Source organism: Rhodamnia argentea, chromosome 10, assembly GCF_020921035.1.
Source record: "Rhodamnia argentea isolate NSW1041297 chromosome 10, ASM2092103v1, whole genome shotgun sequence".
Lineage (NCBI taxonomy): Eukaryota > Viridiplantae > Streptophyta > Magnoliopsida > Myrtales > Myrtaceae > Rhodamnia > Rhodamnia argentea.
In genome coordinates, this window is record NC_063159.1 from 10,984,291 (window position 1) to 10,999,495 (window position 15,205).

Genomic DNA, 15,205 nt, shown 5'->3' on the forward strand with positions numbered 1-15,205 from the left:
ACTTTCCAAATTTATTCGCATAGCAATTTGAATTTACTAACTCTTACATGAAATTACCTTCCTAGATTAGAGCGACCTACCTACTGAGGTACTCATGAAATTACCTTCCTGTCATATTGAATTACCAATTAGATTTGGATTCCCAACTCTCATTTGAGTTACTCATGAAATTTATTTGGTTCTTTCTATTTGTCAATATTTCTTGTCGTTTACAAACTTTTAGTCGCATTCCTCGGTAACACTTCAAATTTATCATTTCTTTTTAGAACTTATCAACCTTAATAAGTGTGATTACCAACTTTTCTTCGATTTAGGTTTTCTAGTTGTCATTTGAGCTACTTATCAAGTTTATTTAATTTTAGTTTTTCTTATGTTTTATCAATTTTTATAAGTTTTTCTTAGGCCATACAAGGAGAAAACTTCGTATACGTTTCTAGGGGGTTCTAGTTTATCTACGTCTTATCGAATCGTTGCAATTGACATTCTATCCCATAGAGAAGAAAGATATCATCGTAAAGTGGGTTTTTATGATTCAATAAATAATCGAACATAGGACCAGTTCGGCATCGTGCCGGCCACGTTAGCCATGGGTGTGCCAACCACTCCTGCCATGTGTATGCCAACTACTAGTGCCGAGTTCCTGCTCATGAATTTAAAGTCTTGAGAGTCTAGGATTGTGGCTTAACTGCCTCTACTTCTCTTTTCTCCATGTTCGCATTGTTAAAAAAAAATAGCCAATGCCGATCTCCAACATGCCAAACCTCCTGTTGGCCAAGCCCTATGCCAGCCATAACCCGGTTGGAAAAAATTCCGTAACATTGTATAATTTTTTTTTTGGGTCAAACATAACATTATATAATTAGTAAGCCGATAATCTGCTCGATATGGTTGATGGCTTACTAAGCAATATCTCTCTGAAAATGACTACTACCTGTTTTGGCCATGTATATAGATGGACGTTATACATGAAATCTTTTTATTTACTCGATTTTTATAGACGGCTCTACTTTATTTTATTTATTATTATTATTATTTTGCTTTCGATCTTACCGTATAGAATACGGACTTTTCTTGGAAAACTTATTTATATTGCCATTGGATTAAGATTTGCTATCTTGTTTAATAACTAATATGGTTTATATAATACTAATTTTTATAGGGCGGTGCAAGCCCTTGCCGCTGCACCCCTGTTGTTTCTTTTTTTGTGGTCCATTTTTTAGTTTTCAGCTTATTTTTTAGTATTTTAATCTTTTTTAACTTATTGCTGACTGGAATTTTTTGGCGAGCCATGTAGATGCCACATAAGATTTTTGACGAAACTCAACGGAGTTGGCGCTCAAATAATCATTTTTCAAAAAAATTGATACTTCGGTGATAAAAAAAAAAAAAACACCAAAGTGAGCGTCGTACATGAAATTTGAGATTTCTGGTGTTCTTCTACTGCTTAGCAGAGGACCTACTAGCCAGGTCATAACTTTCCCTCACTTCATCGTTTCTCTCTTAGATTCATAGTCTATGAATTCAATAATAGTATATTTGTCTCTTCTTTCCTAGACCTGTTGGATCGGGTCGAAAATATTCTGACTCAAATTAACCCATTTCAATGCAATAAACCACGGGAAAATTACCACAAAAAAAAAAAACATAAATGTATCGCACTTGTGCAAATTCATTCATAAATCTTTCAATTGTATATTTAGTTTCAAATCTTTTGATAATTTACCAATATACTCATTTTGATCAATTTTGACTGAAAAACGCTAACATGGTGGTCAAGTTAGTGTTCGCTGTCTTATATGGCATGGTTGAGGCTGACATGGGCAATCTTTTGAAATTTTTCAATTTTTCGATTTTTTTAAATTTTTTCCTTTTTCTTCTTTCTGTTTTTTTTTCTTTCTTTCTTGTTAGTGGCTGGTCTTAGGCATTGATCAATGAGGGCTAGACGAGGCTGCGACCATCCAACAAGGGTTCTCAGGTCCTCGCTGGCCACAATAAAAAATTAATAAAATATTAAATAAATAAATTGTGTAAAATTAAAAATTCAAAAAAAGTCAAATTATTGATAAAATTGTCCACTTCAATACCGGAGATGTCATATAAGACGGCCGACGCTCACCTCGGCTATTTTCGGTCAAAATTGACCGAATAAACTGTATTGACAAATTGTCAAAAGGTTTAGAACTAACTTAGCCAAATTAAAATATTTGAGACTGAATTGGTATAACCGCAATAGACTTATGATTTTTTTTTTGTAATTTTCTCAAATCTAGTCTTGGAAATCGACTAGACCTGTATTACTAAAACACTTTCGTGTTTAACCAAAAACCAAATTAAAGGCTTTCTTGTCGACGACATTTTATCTGCACGTTATTAGACCGCTTTTATCTGCTTTTTTCAACTCTTGAAAAATGTTTGACCCAAAAAAAAACAACTCTTGAAAAATGAGAAAACGTCATTGCGTTCGACAAGTTCAGCCGCCCGCCAGGACCCAATCGCACACGTTACCAGCCACGCCCGGAGAAAATATAAGAGTCCCCTGACCTTTTCCAGTTGTCCCCTCCAATGAAGTGCTCTGTGCTTAACACCATGTCAACCGAAACTGCATCCTCCAATCTCACGGTCAACCCCTTGGAGCATCTCCAGGTCACCCTCAATCCCGATGGCACCCTCAACCGCGACCGCCGCATCATACCTGTCACCTCCGCCGCGCCCAATCCCACCTCGCCCACCAGTCCAGTCCTCTCCAAGGACCTCCCGATCAACCCTTCCCACAACACCTGGGCCAGGATCTTCCTACCCCACCGGTCACCGTCGTTCTCGGAGGAGAAACTCCCCCTCATCGTTTACTACCACGGCGGGGGATTCATCCTCTGCAGCGCGGCTTCCACTTTATTCCACGAGTTCTGTGTCACTCTGGCGCGCGAGCTCTCCGCTGTTGTTGTGTCGGTGGAGTATCGCCTTGCCCCGGAGCATCGGCTCCCTGCGGCGTACGACGACGCTGTGGAGGCGCTGCACTGGGTTAAAACCGCCCGAGACGAGTGGCTCGCGGGCCACGCCGATCTCTCCGCGTGCTATCTCATGGGCACCAGCTCGGGCGGCAACTTGGCCTTCCATGCAGGGCTACGTGCATCCGCGTCGCACGGCGACCTCAAGCCGTTGAAGATCCGAGGGCTGATACTGCACCACCCCTACTTCGGGGGCACCCAGCGGACGCCGTCAGAGCTGAGGCTGGCGAACGACCTGTCGCTGCCGCTGGCGGTCAACGATTTCATGTGGGAGCTGTCGCTGCCGCTTGGGGCGACGCGGGACCACGCGTACTGTAATCCAACGGTGGACGGCGGCTCCAAGCTCTCGGATTGGGTGGATAAGATGAGGTCGCTGGGGTGGAGGCTACTGGTCACCGGCTGCGATGGAGACCCGCTGATCGATCGACAGGTGGCGTTAGCGCAAATACTGCAAGAGAAGGGAGCGATCGTGGTGAGGGATTTCAGGGAGGGTGGACATCATGGGATTGAGGTCACGGAACCGGACAAGAGCAAGCCTCTGGTCCAAACATTAAAGGCTTTCCTGTCGACGACTTGACGGTTTCTCGCTCCTCCACTACTTTTTATTTCCCTCGAGAATTAATGCTTCGTCTTTCTTTATTTAATCATCTGTGCGTTGTATCGTTGAAAAGTTTTTGAAGTTGATTGGCACTCTCTTTAGTTCCAGTCGATGGTTTATATGATGACAAGGACACTACGATTTATTGATATTGTAGCATATACCGTGACCTATCCAATCTTGTTCGGTACTTGTTCATTAAACATAATCCCTTTGCTCAAAATATCCATTTCTAAGTCACTTTATCAATTGATATTTGGATTCCTAGCATTTACCATGGGATTTTTCTTGCCAAGCAATTGAAAGTCTTACACAAACACAATCGGAAGTCTAAATTTTAGAACACCCAAATTCGAGATGTGTGAAGCATATTTGGAATATCATAAAAATGGAGCAAAAACCTCTAAAAAGGCATGGGATGCATTTCAAGAAGACCTTCGGTCAAGTGAAGACACACGAAGCATCCTCGGATTATTGAGAAAATGAATCAAGAAGGAGTGTCAAATCTTGTAATACATGTCCCTTTTATTTTTTGGAGGGGGGTGTACGTCCCAACCGTCCTCTACTAAAATTAGAGCTAGAGCTAGAGCTAGAGCCAGAGAACCAAAGCCTCCTTCGGTTAGAATTGGGCGTTTGTCTTGACCGACTTCTACTAAAGTCATCGAACGAGATTTCCAACATCAAAACTATGACCAAAGTTGCCTCCCAAAAACCACCCATCTCCACTTTTGATGGGACCAACTATGATTATCGGAGCATTTTGATGGACCAAATCATATAAGACATCGTTGGGAAAAGATATGCTCTTCTGAAGGAAGATGCAAGTGTCGTCGGCGGAGCGACTGATGAAGGATACGAGGGTTGTCGGAGCGAAGACCGCTAAAAAGCCATGGGATACACTACCAAGAAGAACTTCCAGTCAAGTTCGAGGTGTACGAGAAGCATGGTTGGGCCGAAAATGCATCGAGGAAGAGTGTTGAATTTTGTTTATACCAAAATTTTGATAACCTATTTAGTTATTCATTCCATAGAAAATTAGGATTCAACTCCGACCACCAAACAAAAATATTATTCGTTGGACTTGCATATTGAGGGACATTTTAATAGTAATAATCCCACATGAATTGTATTCACATTGGACTGGTATGGAATACGAGTTTTGCGTCACCCTGGTGAGTGAGCTCCCTGCTGTTGTCGTGTCGGTGGAATACCGCCTCGCCCCGGAGCGCCGGCTCCCCATGGTGTACGACGACGCTGCCAAGGCGCTGCACTTGGTTCTCCCTTATTCTTTGAAGGTCAAAAATCATAGGCAATCTTATCTCTTTCATGTGAATAAAAGATGTCCTATTTTGATTTAAAAAAAAAAAGGAAGAAAGAAACTCTTCTTTGGCAGTTAAATTAGCCAACTTAGATTTTTTTTTTTTTTTCATTGGTCGGATATTGGAAGTTGGATGGATGGTAGTGGTTTTGGCCCATGGGCTTGGAGGCAACCCGGCCCGCTGGTGACGTTACCAAGTTTGGTTACTAATTTTATTTTATTTTTTAATTTGAGTCACCGAGCATGACACATCTGATGATCCACATTTTATTTCATCCTTATTTCCCCATGTTGAAGTCGTGACGTGACATGTCCTAAAATATATCTTATCCCAATTTCTAACACGAAGAGAGAAACCCAAAGAAAATGATCGTTTTCGAATTTTAGATTTTCCATACAAAAGTCTAAGCCGAGGTGAATGTTCATATTTGTTCTAAATTTCATCCGAATGTGTAAAAGAAAGTAATATTTCAGAGAAGAGATAGAACAATGCTCATTCTCTCATTGAAATATTATCCCCGCATTGCTTAAAAATGGATCTTATATGTTTTTTTTATATATATACATGATTTCTCGCTCCACCCAATAGCTTAAGATTTTTTTTTATTATAATTTTTAACACCGTATCAAAGCCAATCGTATCCCTTTTCTGTATGCACGTCCAACCTTGTCGGTCGAATTCCACATGTCATGTTCAAATTCCACACACCACTCCTCCTATGTAGTACCGACACTTTTCGAGCGGCTCCGTGTCGTGTCGGATGCCCGACACACATCCGACACGCTCTAACACTCGGTCAACGTGTGTCGGAATTCCGACACCCGATCAACGCCCTGGAAACGCCGCGAACACGTGTTTTCGGCTTTCTACAAGCGATTCCGACACCCCGTGTCAATTTTGAAAATTTTCTATTTTTTTGGGGTAAAAATATAAATTTAAGAAATCTATTATTCTGAAGAAAACTCCACCTAATCGCACACTTTGCCCGAACCCAAATCCTAATTGCATCCCTTCATCCTCTCGGCTCTCTCTCTCTCGTTATATTTGATGGTGGATTGTTTTTTTATTTTTGAATTATTATTAAATGTTAAATTTAATGGTAGAATGTATATTATAGATTGCCTTTTTTTTTCCCCGCAAGTTTTATGGATTATTGCAACGAAATGTAGTTGAATTTGTCAATTCAAAACAAGGAAATGAAATTAATTTGATTCAAATACTCGTAAAAGTGATAATTATTCATATATATATATATATATATATACACATACACACACACACACATTCAATATAAAACATGTCGAAATTATCTATTTCTTTTTTAATGACGCGTGTTGTGTCGATGCTACATATCTCCTAACTTAGTTTGCACGTGGAAGAGAATTTTGAAATATTTTTTCACATCGCTTGACGATAGATTTTGTATACTTTTTATATACATACAGTCTCTCTCCATTAAACTTCCTTGCTCTTCGGGAAACTCCACTACAAACCTCTAGAATGAGGAGAGCCCAAGATCAATAGTTCCCTTGCCCCTTGGTTTTGGCCGCATTTACATTGGAAAAATCTACTTCCTTGACCTTCTTTGAAACTTACTTTTTTCCACTAAGCTCGAAATTTAAATACTCTTGTCCTCTCCAGCTGTCTTTTCGGTGCATCTTAATTTATTTCCATCGGGGCCAGGTTTTCCTCTTTTGGAGGCATCCTTGGCCTTAATTTTCTAGGAGAAGCTCTTTTCCGCTACGGACCACCCAATATTGGCTAAGGTACAACTTGGTCTTATAACATGCAACACCCTTTTCTTTTCACATTCAACCGTGCCAAAAAAAAAAAAATTTGGAGAGAGACTCCACCCTAGGGTCTAAAAATTTGAAGTCATGAGGAATTTTCGTGTGCACATGTGATCAATATCACAACCCAAAAATCATGTGTAATCCTATCATTCCCTAGATGTTTGTCATGTCAGTCGAAGGCGCCAGATCATAAGTTTTGTACTAAAATTCCAGCACGGTCAAAGTTGAGCGTATTTGCAAGGTAAAATCATCAAATTGTTGAAGATTATTATTTGATTCATAGATCTCTTAGATCATGTGAGATTTATTATGCGGAGTTGAAAAGCAATGATGATAGGAGAATGAAAAGAGATCGAGAGATAGAACTAACAAGATAAGTGCCAACCATATGGAGTCTTTTAGAATCTTCTGAACTTCCAATTTTGTCCACGGTTGATGTATCCTAATTAGATAATAGGATATTTAAAGGAAAAATAAAAGGAGGCAGCTCTAAAAGTAGGAATCTCTCACCTTGCCTACAAAAAAATTATCAAAAAAATCATAAACCTATTGCACTTTTGCTAATTTAATCTGAAATCTTTTGTGTTTGTATTAATTCACTCTATTAGGCAGACTTTGACTGACCGATGCCAACATGGGCAATTTTTAATAATATTTTAATAAATTTCAAATTATTTTTCATTTTTTTCTCTTTATGTTTTTTCCACTTCTTCTTCCTCCAGTTGGTCGTCGCCACTGAACAGCCAGAGGCTAGGACCGGAGAGGTCAACCTCGCCGACCTCGAGCAAAGCTTGCCCTCGCCGGTGCTAGGCGAGGTCATCCTCTCCCGGACCTAGCCTAGACGAGGTCGCCTAGCCATGTCGAGGTCGATCTCACCGTGGCTAAACGAAGCTTGCCCTTGCTAGTCTTGGCCTCTAGTCGGTGGCTGCCAATGACTAGCTGGAGGAATAAGAAAGGGAATAAAATATTAAAGAAAATAAAATATTAACAAAATATTAAAAATTATCTACGTCGGCACCGGTTGACATCCACGCCAACACAGGCCAATCAAAGTTGGGTAAATGGACTGAATTGCATAAATACAAAAGATTTAGGACCGAATCGTCATAAAAAAAATAGTTTAAGGCTGAATTGACACAAATATAAAAAGGTTTAGGATTGAATTGAAAAAATTAAAAGATTTACGACTAAATCGTTAAAAGAGCAATAGATTTGGGACTTTTGACAATTTTCCCTCCTTATGTATAAGAGCATAGATGACCAAAATAAGTCTATTTTAGGCGGATAAATTCGCTTCTATAAAATAAGATTAAAAAAAGATTCTTGTGATGAGAGAGTTGTGAAAAAATCCCCTATATAACGTAATTAGAATAATCTATCAAAACTAATAGATGGCATGATATAAAACAAAAATCATTTTTTTGAAAAAATTTTTTAAGTCATTTATTTTTTGCAAAACAAATAAAGCTCAAATTGACAAATTACTTGTATTTGTCTCCTCATTTTAAAATAATTTTTTTGGATTTTTTTTTTTTGTCGAGAAGCTTTTTGGATTGACAACATGTGAAATTAGCCGAAATTAGGCTTTTTTAAAAACTTGGCGACAAATTTTTTTCTTTTTTTTTGGGGGGGAGTCTAAAGGCCACAAATTGAAATTCGACTTCTTGTCGTGGGGGAATGTGGGAGCATGTGACGTCGTTCTACACGCCACATCTGGAGTATTGTAATTGAAGAGCTCCACTGAAAGCATACTTTATATCAATCCGCCATACACCAAGGAACAGATTTGTACCTGCGGGACGGGCCACGCGGGCTAGAATTCTTATCTTTTTTTAGAGCATAAAGTATATGAAACATCCGATCGAGTTGCTCGATTTTCCACTCTTCTCTTACTTGATCCGCGAACGTAGCTCGTCGCATCTGGTATTACATAACCATTCGCATGATGTAATCAAATAATACGATACTTATTTACATGAAACGGCGGCGTAAATATTGAATTTTAATTTGTCAGAAAAAGGAGCAATTCATTAGTCATTGATGTACCTTTTTTTTCCCCCAGTTTCTGTTCCAAAAGAAAAAGAAAGGTAGGAGGAGGAGAATCTTTGAAGGTAAAGGAAGAACCCTAGTTTTGATAAGTATCGAAGAAGACCTCTTTTAGCAGAAAAGGAAAAACCACGAGAGGACGGAACCCATGGAAAATATTCCGCAGCGGTCCGCCCAAAAAGAGGGTATGCATTCGAGGAATTCAACGGCCACTTAGGACATGTTTGGTAAGGTTTTTATTTTTGGGAATAATTTTTTATCACGGATGATTTTTCAATTCTATTTTCGAAAATAGTTTCGAGCGAGAAAAATGCGTTTGATAACTGCACAAAATTTTTATTCACGAAAAAAAAAAAAAACAAAAATGTATTTGGTGCGACTGGTGGCCGGTGAAAAGGTTGGAATGAAGAAAAGGTGGCATCTTTTTCGCTTCTCGAACTTTAGTATTCCGATGATTACATCAAGTTGATGACGTTTTCTGAATTGTAACTTCAAGATTCACTTCATCGGGCTATTTGATTAGAGTTCGTAGGAAACAGTTTCTTGACGAAATGCTCCGGGGAAAAACAAGAAACCGGAACGCCCTTTCGCAACCCGATTTCCGAACCCAAAAAAAGACAGGAGGAAACAAAGCTAAAACAGCTGTGGAGAATAAATATTTCAAGGGCTACAGCAAATTTGACAAAGGTATTTGCTGACTGAAAGAAAAAAAAAATTTTGATTTAAGATAATCAAGATGGATCCTCGTTAGATGCGACGAAGATGCAGCCGATTGCTGTAGCGCCTCCCGTTTTATAAGACCCGTGTCTCCATTTACAACTTGCTCAGATCCTTGGGTGTTGAATCCGGCCATCATCTTCACCCACCGTAAAATACACACGAAACTGCAATCATCTTCCCCGTACGTGCCTTCTCGCCCTCTGTTTACTCGGCTTCTTCGGCTCAGAGATGGCCACAGGTCTGTTCTTGGTCTTTGTTCTTGGTCGATTCGTTGCATCCCGCTACGCATGCATTTAGTTTCTTCGCCGTCTTGGTTTTCTCTTCATCCCCCGCTTCGAGATTTTGATTGCCCATTTCCGCCCATTTCACGCGCATCTCATCCATGTTCATTCTTGCAACTCCTCTACGAGTTCAGGAACCATCTTTCCGCGTGCTGGCAGTCGTGAGTTCCGGTGAATATACCGTGATGAACGCTTTGATTTGGGGGTTCGATTGGGTATCAGAACGCTCTCGAGAATCGAAACTGATGTTTGATCTTTATTCTCCAACCATGCACCAGCTTTCCCCTGTTGTCTTCTCGGCAACATCGGTGGGGTTAGTTGGCTCGTTGTTGAAGGTGCGGTTGCGTTCATGGATGTAGATATTAAATGGATGCAGTCAACGGCCACTCAACGGCTCATCATCATTCTCTTCCCTTCATTTAGCGGGGAAAAAAAGGGTGGTGATGGATCGGGTTGAGAGGTCGACAAGTTCTGGGTGCCTTGATCAGGGAGAGCAAAAATGGGGCATTGAGGAATCTTTCGATTTTTCTCCAACAAAGATTCAATTTCTAAAATTTTCGAACACAGTGAAGTGTAGCTAGTAGGAATATATGGTACCAATGCTCTTATGAAGTTTGATTCATTTTCTGATGAGCATGTGAGGCAATCTCATTTGCGAGTATTTTTTTCATTAATTACATTTACTGCAGCTCAATTTGATGATTGCACACAGTATTGACACTGACTTATGGCTTTATGCAGATGATTCTAATGATGCATTGTCGCATGCAAATGGGTGGCGTCCGGGTAATAGTTTGCTTGTGGTCTGTTTTGGGGAAATGTTGATTGACTTTGTCCCATCTGTCGGTGGAGTTTCGCTCGCTGAAGCACCTGCTTTTGAGAAAGCTGCTGGTGGTGCTCCTGCTAATGTGGCTGTTGGTATATCTAGATTGGGAGGTTCTGCTGCTTTTGTAGGAAAGGTGCCATTAGTTTTTTTTTTTTTTTTACTTCTCATCTGCTGCTAAAAGGACTACATTAACACTTCCTCTCAAAGCATTAGTTAAGATATAATTACTATGTATTGCAAATATGAAAAGATAAATTCTCATGTCTGATCTTCTTGTGATGTGTGCATTGAGTACACATAATTTTCTTCCAATCCTTGGTAGTAATAATCTGCTATGTAAAGTTGGCTTAATGAATGTCCGGGCATTTGTTAACTAGACACCTAAAAAGTACCATATGTTGCTGGCGTTAAATTTCTGTGGCGGTTATTTTCTTCTTTCGTGATTGCCGTATATGGAGCAACAGTATGCACACCATCTTATGTCTGGGCATCCAATTACAGAAATAGTGCATCAAATGCCTTGTCCTAAAAATCTCTGGCCCTGAAGTTCAGTTCCTGCTGATAGACATCCGCTAGCTTATTATCACTTTCGCAACCCCACCAACAACTCATTATAAGTTTGTGTCACAGGTTGGTGATGATGAATTTGGATATATGTTGGCTAACATTTTAAAGCAAAATAATGTTGACAACTCTGGTGTGCGGTTTGATCACAATGCAAGAACTGCATTGGCTTTTGTTACCAATAGAGCTGATGGGGAGCGAGAGTTCCTATTTTTTCGTCATCCAAGTGCTGACATGCTTTTACATGAATCAGAACTAGATGTTGAACTTATCAGCAAGGTTTGCTTTCTTTTCTCTCTTTTCCCTTTTCACGGATCATGGGATTTGTTGTTTTTCATTCCCATGCCCATTAGAATGAATACTATTAGCTGATTTTTTTCGGGGGTGTCCATCTGGACAAATATTGCCATTATTTTCTTTTGGCCAAACACGGTTATTGAAATTCATAAGTACCATTCATTGCAGGCAAAGATCTTCCATTATGGTTCTATCAGTTTGATTGATGAACCCTGCAAATCGGCTCATCTTGCAGCGATGAAAATTGCCAAAAACTCAGGGAGCATCCTCTCTTATGATCCAAATTTGAGATTGCCATTGTGGCCATCTGCTGAGGCTGCTCGTGAGGGAATAATGAATATATGGGATCAGGCTGACATCATTAAGGTAGTTGCTCATAATGCATGGGTTGCATATAAAAGGAAATGATGCATTACTGCTAGATGTAATTCTTCGTATTCGTTGATGATAAATGATGCAGGCACTATGAGAGTCTCATTTAGATTCACTTCTAAACTGGCAGATAAGCGAGGAAGAAATTACATTCTTGACTGGAGGCGAGGATCCTAATGATGATAACGTGGTCTTGGACAGGCTCTTTCATCCTAATCTTAAACTTCTGATCGTTACTGAAGGATCAGAGGGCTGCAGATATTTTACGAAGGTAAGCTACCCTAAAATATCATGTGACATTTTATTCTGCAACATTAATTTTAGTGGAAGAAAAATTTCCCGAATCCTGGTTGGCCATTGTACTTGAACTCCTTCGGTCGAAGCTGCTTTTTAATTAAAATCATAAGTACATCCCCTAAAAGTTAATTGCTTGAATTTACTGTAATGGATACATTATCATTGTTGAATAGTTCCTTATTAACTGGATCAGACCTTCTTCTTTTTGGAGGTAAAGCTTATAAACTAACTTTGTTTTGGCAAAGCTCATCAGTCATTATCATTTTAGGCCAGAAAGCTCATAGGTTAATTGACAAAACCAAATTTCTGCACAGGAATTCAGAGGCCGGGTTGCTGGTGTTAAAGTAAAGGCAGTTGACACAACTGGGGCAGGCGATGCTTTTGTTGGTGGGATACTATTTTGCCTGGCTTCTGACCCTAATCTTTACAAGGTACCAATGGTTGTTCTAGAATTGGCCGACTTATAGCTACTTGTCTGGTTTCCTTAATACGTAGGAGCTTCTGACGAATAAAATCTAAGTTGAATGTAATTGATGAAGGTGTTTTTTGCGAAGATAATGCTAGAGAAGATGTCGAATCCCTATCAGTAATGCATAACAGTATGGTTCTTTAAGCTCATCGAGGCAAATGGAAAAGCAGTAGAAATGCATCATGAGCAAACACCATTGTCTAGTAAATCCCTTGAAAGCTGCATAATGCGAACATATGCTAATTCTTAATAGCTTCTGTCTAAATTCCAGCTTCAATGCTAAACTATCTATATTTCATCAATATGTCAGGAGTCGATTTGTTTCGTATTAAACGTGTGATGCAAGTGACCACCTTTCTCGGCATTAGTCACGATCTTGAGGTTGTCTTCATGAGGGCTTATAATCAATTTTTTGTCCAATTTAGGATGGCTATGGGCATAAGCACAATTAGATGTTTCAAAGTGTTTACCTGAGACATGGTTCTTGGAGGCTGAACGAGAAACAGAAGATTTGTTGACTGCTAATAATGATAATGTGCTCTGCATTATGTCAGTACTCTGCAATTTTTTCCCTGTCATGGTAAAAATTTGACCTTGGGCGCAGGATGAGGAGCGGCTAAGGCAAGCGTTGCTCTTTGCTAACGTCTGCGGCGCAGTTACAGTGACCAAGCGAGGAGCTATTCCTGCACTACCCACAAAAGAAGCTGTCCTCAGTTTGCTAACACAAGCTGCTTCGTGAAGGGAACGCAAAGAGCATATCTCATCAACTATACTTTTCTGTCCTCCTCCCCCAGAAAAATTAGCAAGTGTAGAATTTCATTTCCTATACAAAGCCTGTATACACGGTGGTCAAATCATACTCATTTTCTCTGCAATCTGTCTGTCTAATTTAACTAAGAGCATTCGGGGACCAAATGTTGCAAACCTCCGATTTGCTGCGATTCATCTGATCTTTGTTCTTGGATATGCGCAACTTGTGGCTTGTCATTTCTTTCCTTTATAGCTGGAGCTCCTTGGTGAAAAATATACTCCTATTCATCCTATCGACTTGTTGCAATTCATCAATAGGCACGTCTTAGATGCAGTGATCTTATTCCTCTGACCAAAAGTTTTGCAATAGGCCCAAATGAGCATCAGACTCAGTTATCTGGACTGGAGGGACTGAGAGATGACTGAAACTTTAAACTCATTTAGATCATCAAAAGCTGCACACTGATTAAAGCTCTTTTGTTGTATGAGATGCACAGATGCTTGCCCCAACATATCGAATACACATGATTTCAGAAGTCCTTTGTCAAACTATTAGTCCAGAAATCACGAAAGCGGCATTTCTTAGTTGACAAGTGATTGGTATGGCGTTGTCACTAATCAAACAAACAAAAAGAGTATGGCGTTGCCATCTGGGTAAAGTCAAAAACTGATTATGCATCACAACTGGCATATGCTAGGACATAAATCTTTTGGCGGGTTGTGGAGGTAAGAACTAGAAGAGAGAGAGAGAGAGAGAGAGGTGTGGTGTGGTTGGAGGGGAGGATATATGTCTTATAGACATTGGGGATTTGCCTAGTAGGCTTGATGATTTGCTAAGATGTATTAATGGCAGCTTCTGGCTCTGCACATGAAACAGGATATGGTCGACGTTGCCAGGAGAACTACAGCTGGTGTGGGATGGGGAAACTACGAGGAGCACACCGGCCTAATGTGGCTCGGCTCTAGAGCCTCCTCACTCATCATGATATTGAAACAGATGGAGTCACCAAAAGTTTAGCTGATGAAGGTGAAAAGGAAATGGATCTTTGGAATCAATACATGGCCAGAAATGACAGGGAAGGTAGATGATAGGAGAAAGTTCAGCCCAAAAGCGAAGAGAAAGGTCCCCACCCCACCCTAGCTGGACGATTGTAATAATTTTTAACACAATTTCTGAAGGTCGTGTTGGTCTTGGCTTAGTATCTACTAATTTCCCCCTTGGAATTTTCATTTGTCACTTCTGGCTGAGTCCCGTAGAGTCCTTGCAATTTGTTATCACCCTCTATTTGCATATTGTAATTGAACAATGTGCGTTTTGCATAGATTCATACATTATCTGAACTGATTTTAAGATTAGATAAGCCGATAAGAGTATGGACTTCCCTTCTTTCGAAAGCCCAAGGATAGTTGCCAACCGAAAAGGCAGTTGGAAATTTTGGGAATATAATTGGTTAGCAAAAGCTTGGAAGTTTTGCGCTTGTCTGTTCATGGTGTGCCAAGTTAACATGCATGTCTCAAAGTATTTAAGGGATCGTGTCATATTGGAGTATGAAAATTTTTTAGCATGCATCTTTCTTTTCCTTCAAGTTTTTGGGCCAGCAATTCCTTCAAGTCCACTGGCATTTTTCATTTTCCTTCTAAGGTTACCGGGTTCTTTCCTAAATCGAGCTTTGATCCTCCTACTTTGTTTCATTCTCTAGTGCTGGTAAATATCAGTTACTCCATCGAACTCCTCCTTGCCGAAAAGGACTATTTTATTACATTCTTCACATGAACTCAAGTCAAGTCCAACATGAGTTGTTCATCAACAGCCATTTAGGAAAATATATAGTTTGACTATGCTGCTCTAAGATACAACTCCCTTACAC

At 39.8% G+C, this 15,205-nt stretch overlaps 2 protein-coding genes across 4 annotated transcripts; both read left to right on the forward strand.

Annotated features, from left to right (window-relative positions):
• Nucleotides 1-2,492: 2,492 nt before the first annotated feature.
• On the forward strand, nt 2,493-3,593 carry LOC115742726 (carboxylesterase 1-like). Its single transcript, XM_030677178.2, has one exon. It carries the CDS (start codon nt 2,563-2,565, stop codon nt 3,580-3,582), a length of 1,020 nt encoding a protein of 339 aa, XP_030533038.1. The 5' UTR covers nt 2,493-2,562; the 3' UTR covers nt 3,583-3,593.
• A 5,923-nt stretch (nt 3,594-9,516) lies between these two features.
• LOC115742621 (probable fructokinase-7) lies at nt 9,517-13,537 on the forward strand. 3 transcript variants are annotated; one of them, XM_030677021.2, is made up of 7 exons: nt 9,517-9,714; nt 10,499-10,721; nt 11,219-11,431; nt 11,618-11,815; nt 11,952-12,092; nt 12,433-12,549; nt 13,192-13,537. In XM_030677021.2, the coding sequence occupies exons 1-7, from the start codon at nt 9,710-9,712 to the stop codon at nt 13,324-13,326; spliced, it is 1,032 nt and encodes a 343-aa protein (XP_030532881.1). In that variant the 5' UTR covers nt 9,517-9,709; the 3' UTR covers nt 13,327-13,537. The 3 variants fall into 3 exon arrangements, with proteins under 3 accessions (XP_030532881.1, XP_030532882.1, XP_030532883.1); XM_030677022.2 differs by having other exon boundaries at nt 9,518-9,719; nt 10,504-10,721; XM_030677023.2 differs by lacking the exon at nt 9,517-9,714 and adding an exon at nt 10,247-10,399 and having other exon boundaries at nt 10,504-10,721.
• Nucleotides 13,538-15,205: the final 1,668 nt, after the last annotated feature.

Coding starts and splice junctions, on each gene's coding strand:
- LOC115742621 (XM_030677021.2), top strand. Junction 10,722..11,218: donor CTGCTGCTTTTGTAGGAAAG/GTGCCATTAGTT, acceptor TTTGTGTCACAG/GTTGGTGATGATGAATTTGG. Junction 12,093..12,432: donor GCTGCAGATATTTTACGAAG/GTAAGCTACCCT, acceptor ATTTCTGCACAG/GAATTCAGAGGCCGGGTTGC.
- LOC115742726 (XM_030677178.2), top strand. CDS start 2,563: ATGAAGTGCTCTGTGCTTAACACCATGTCAACCGAAACTGCATCCTCC.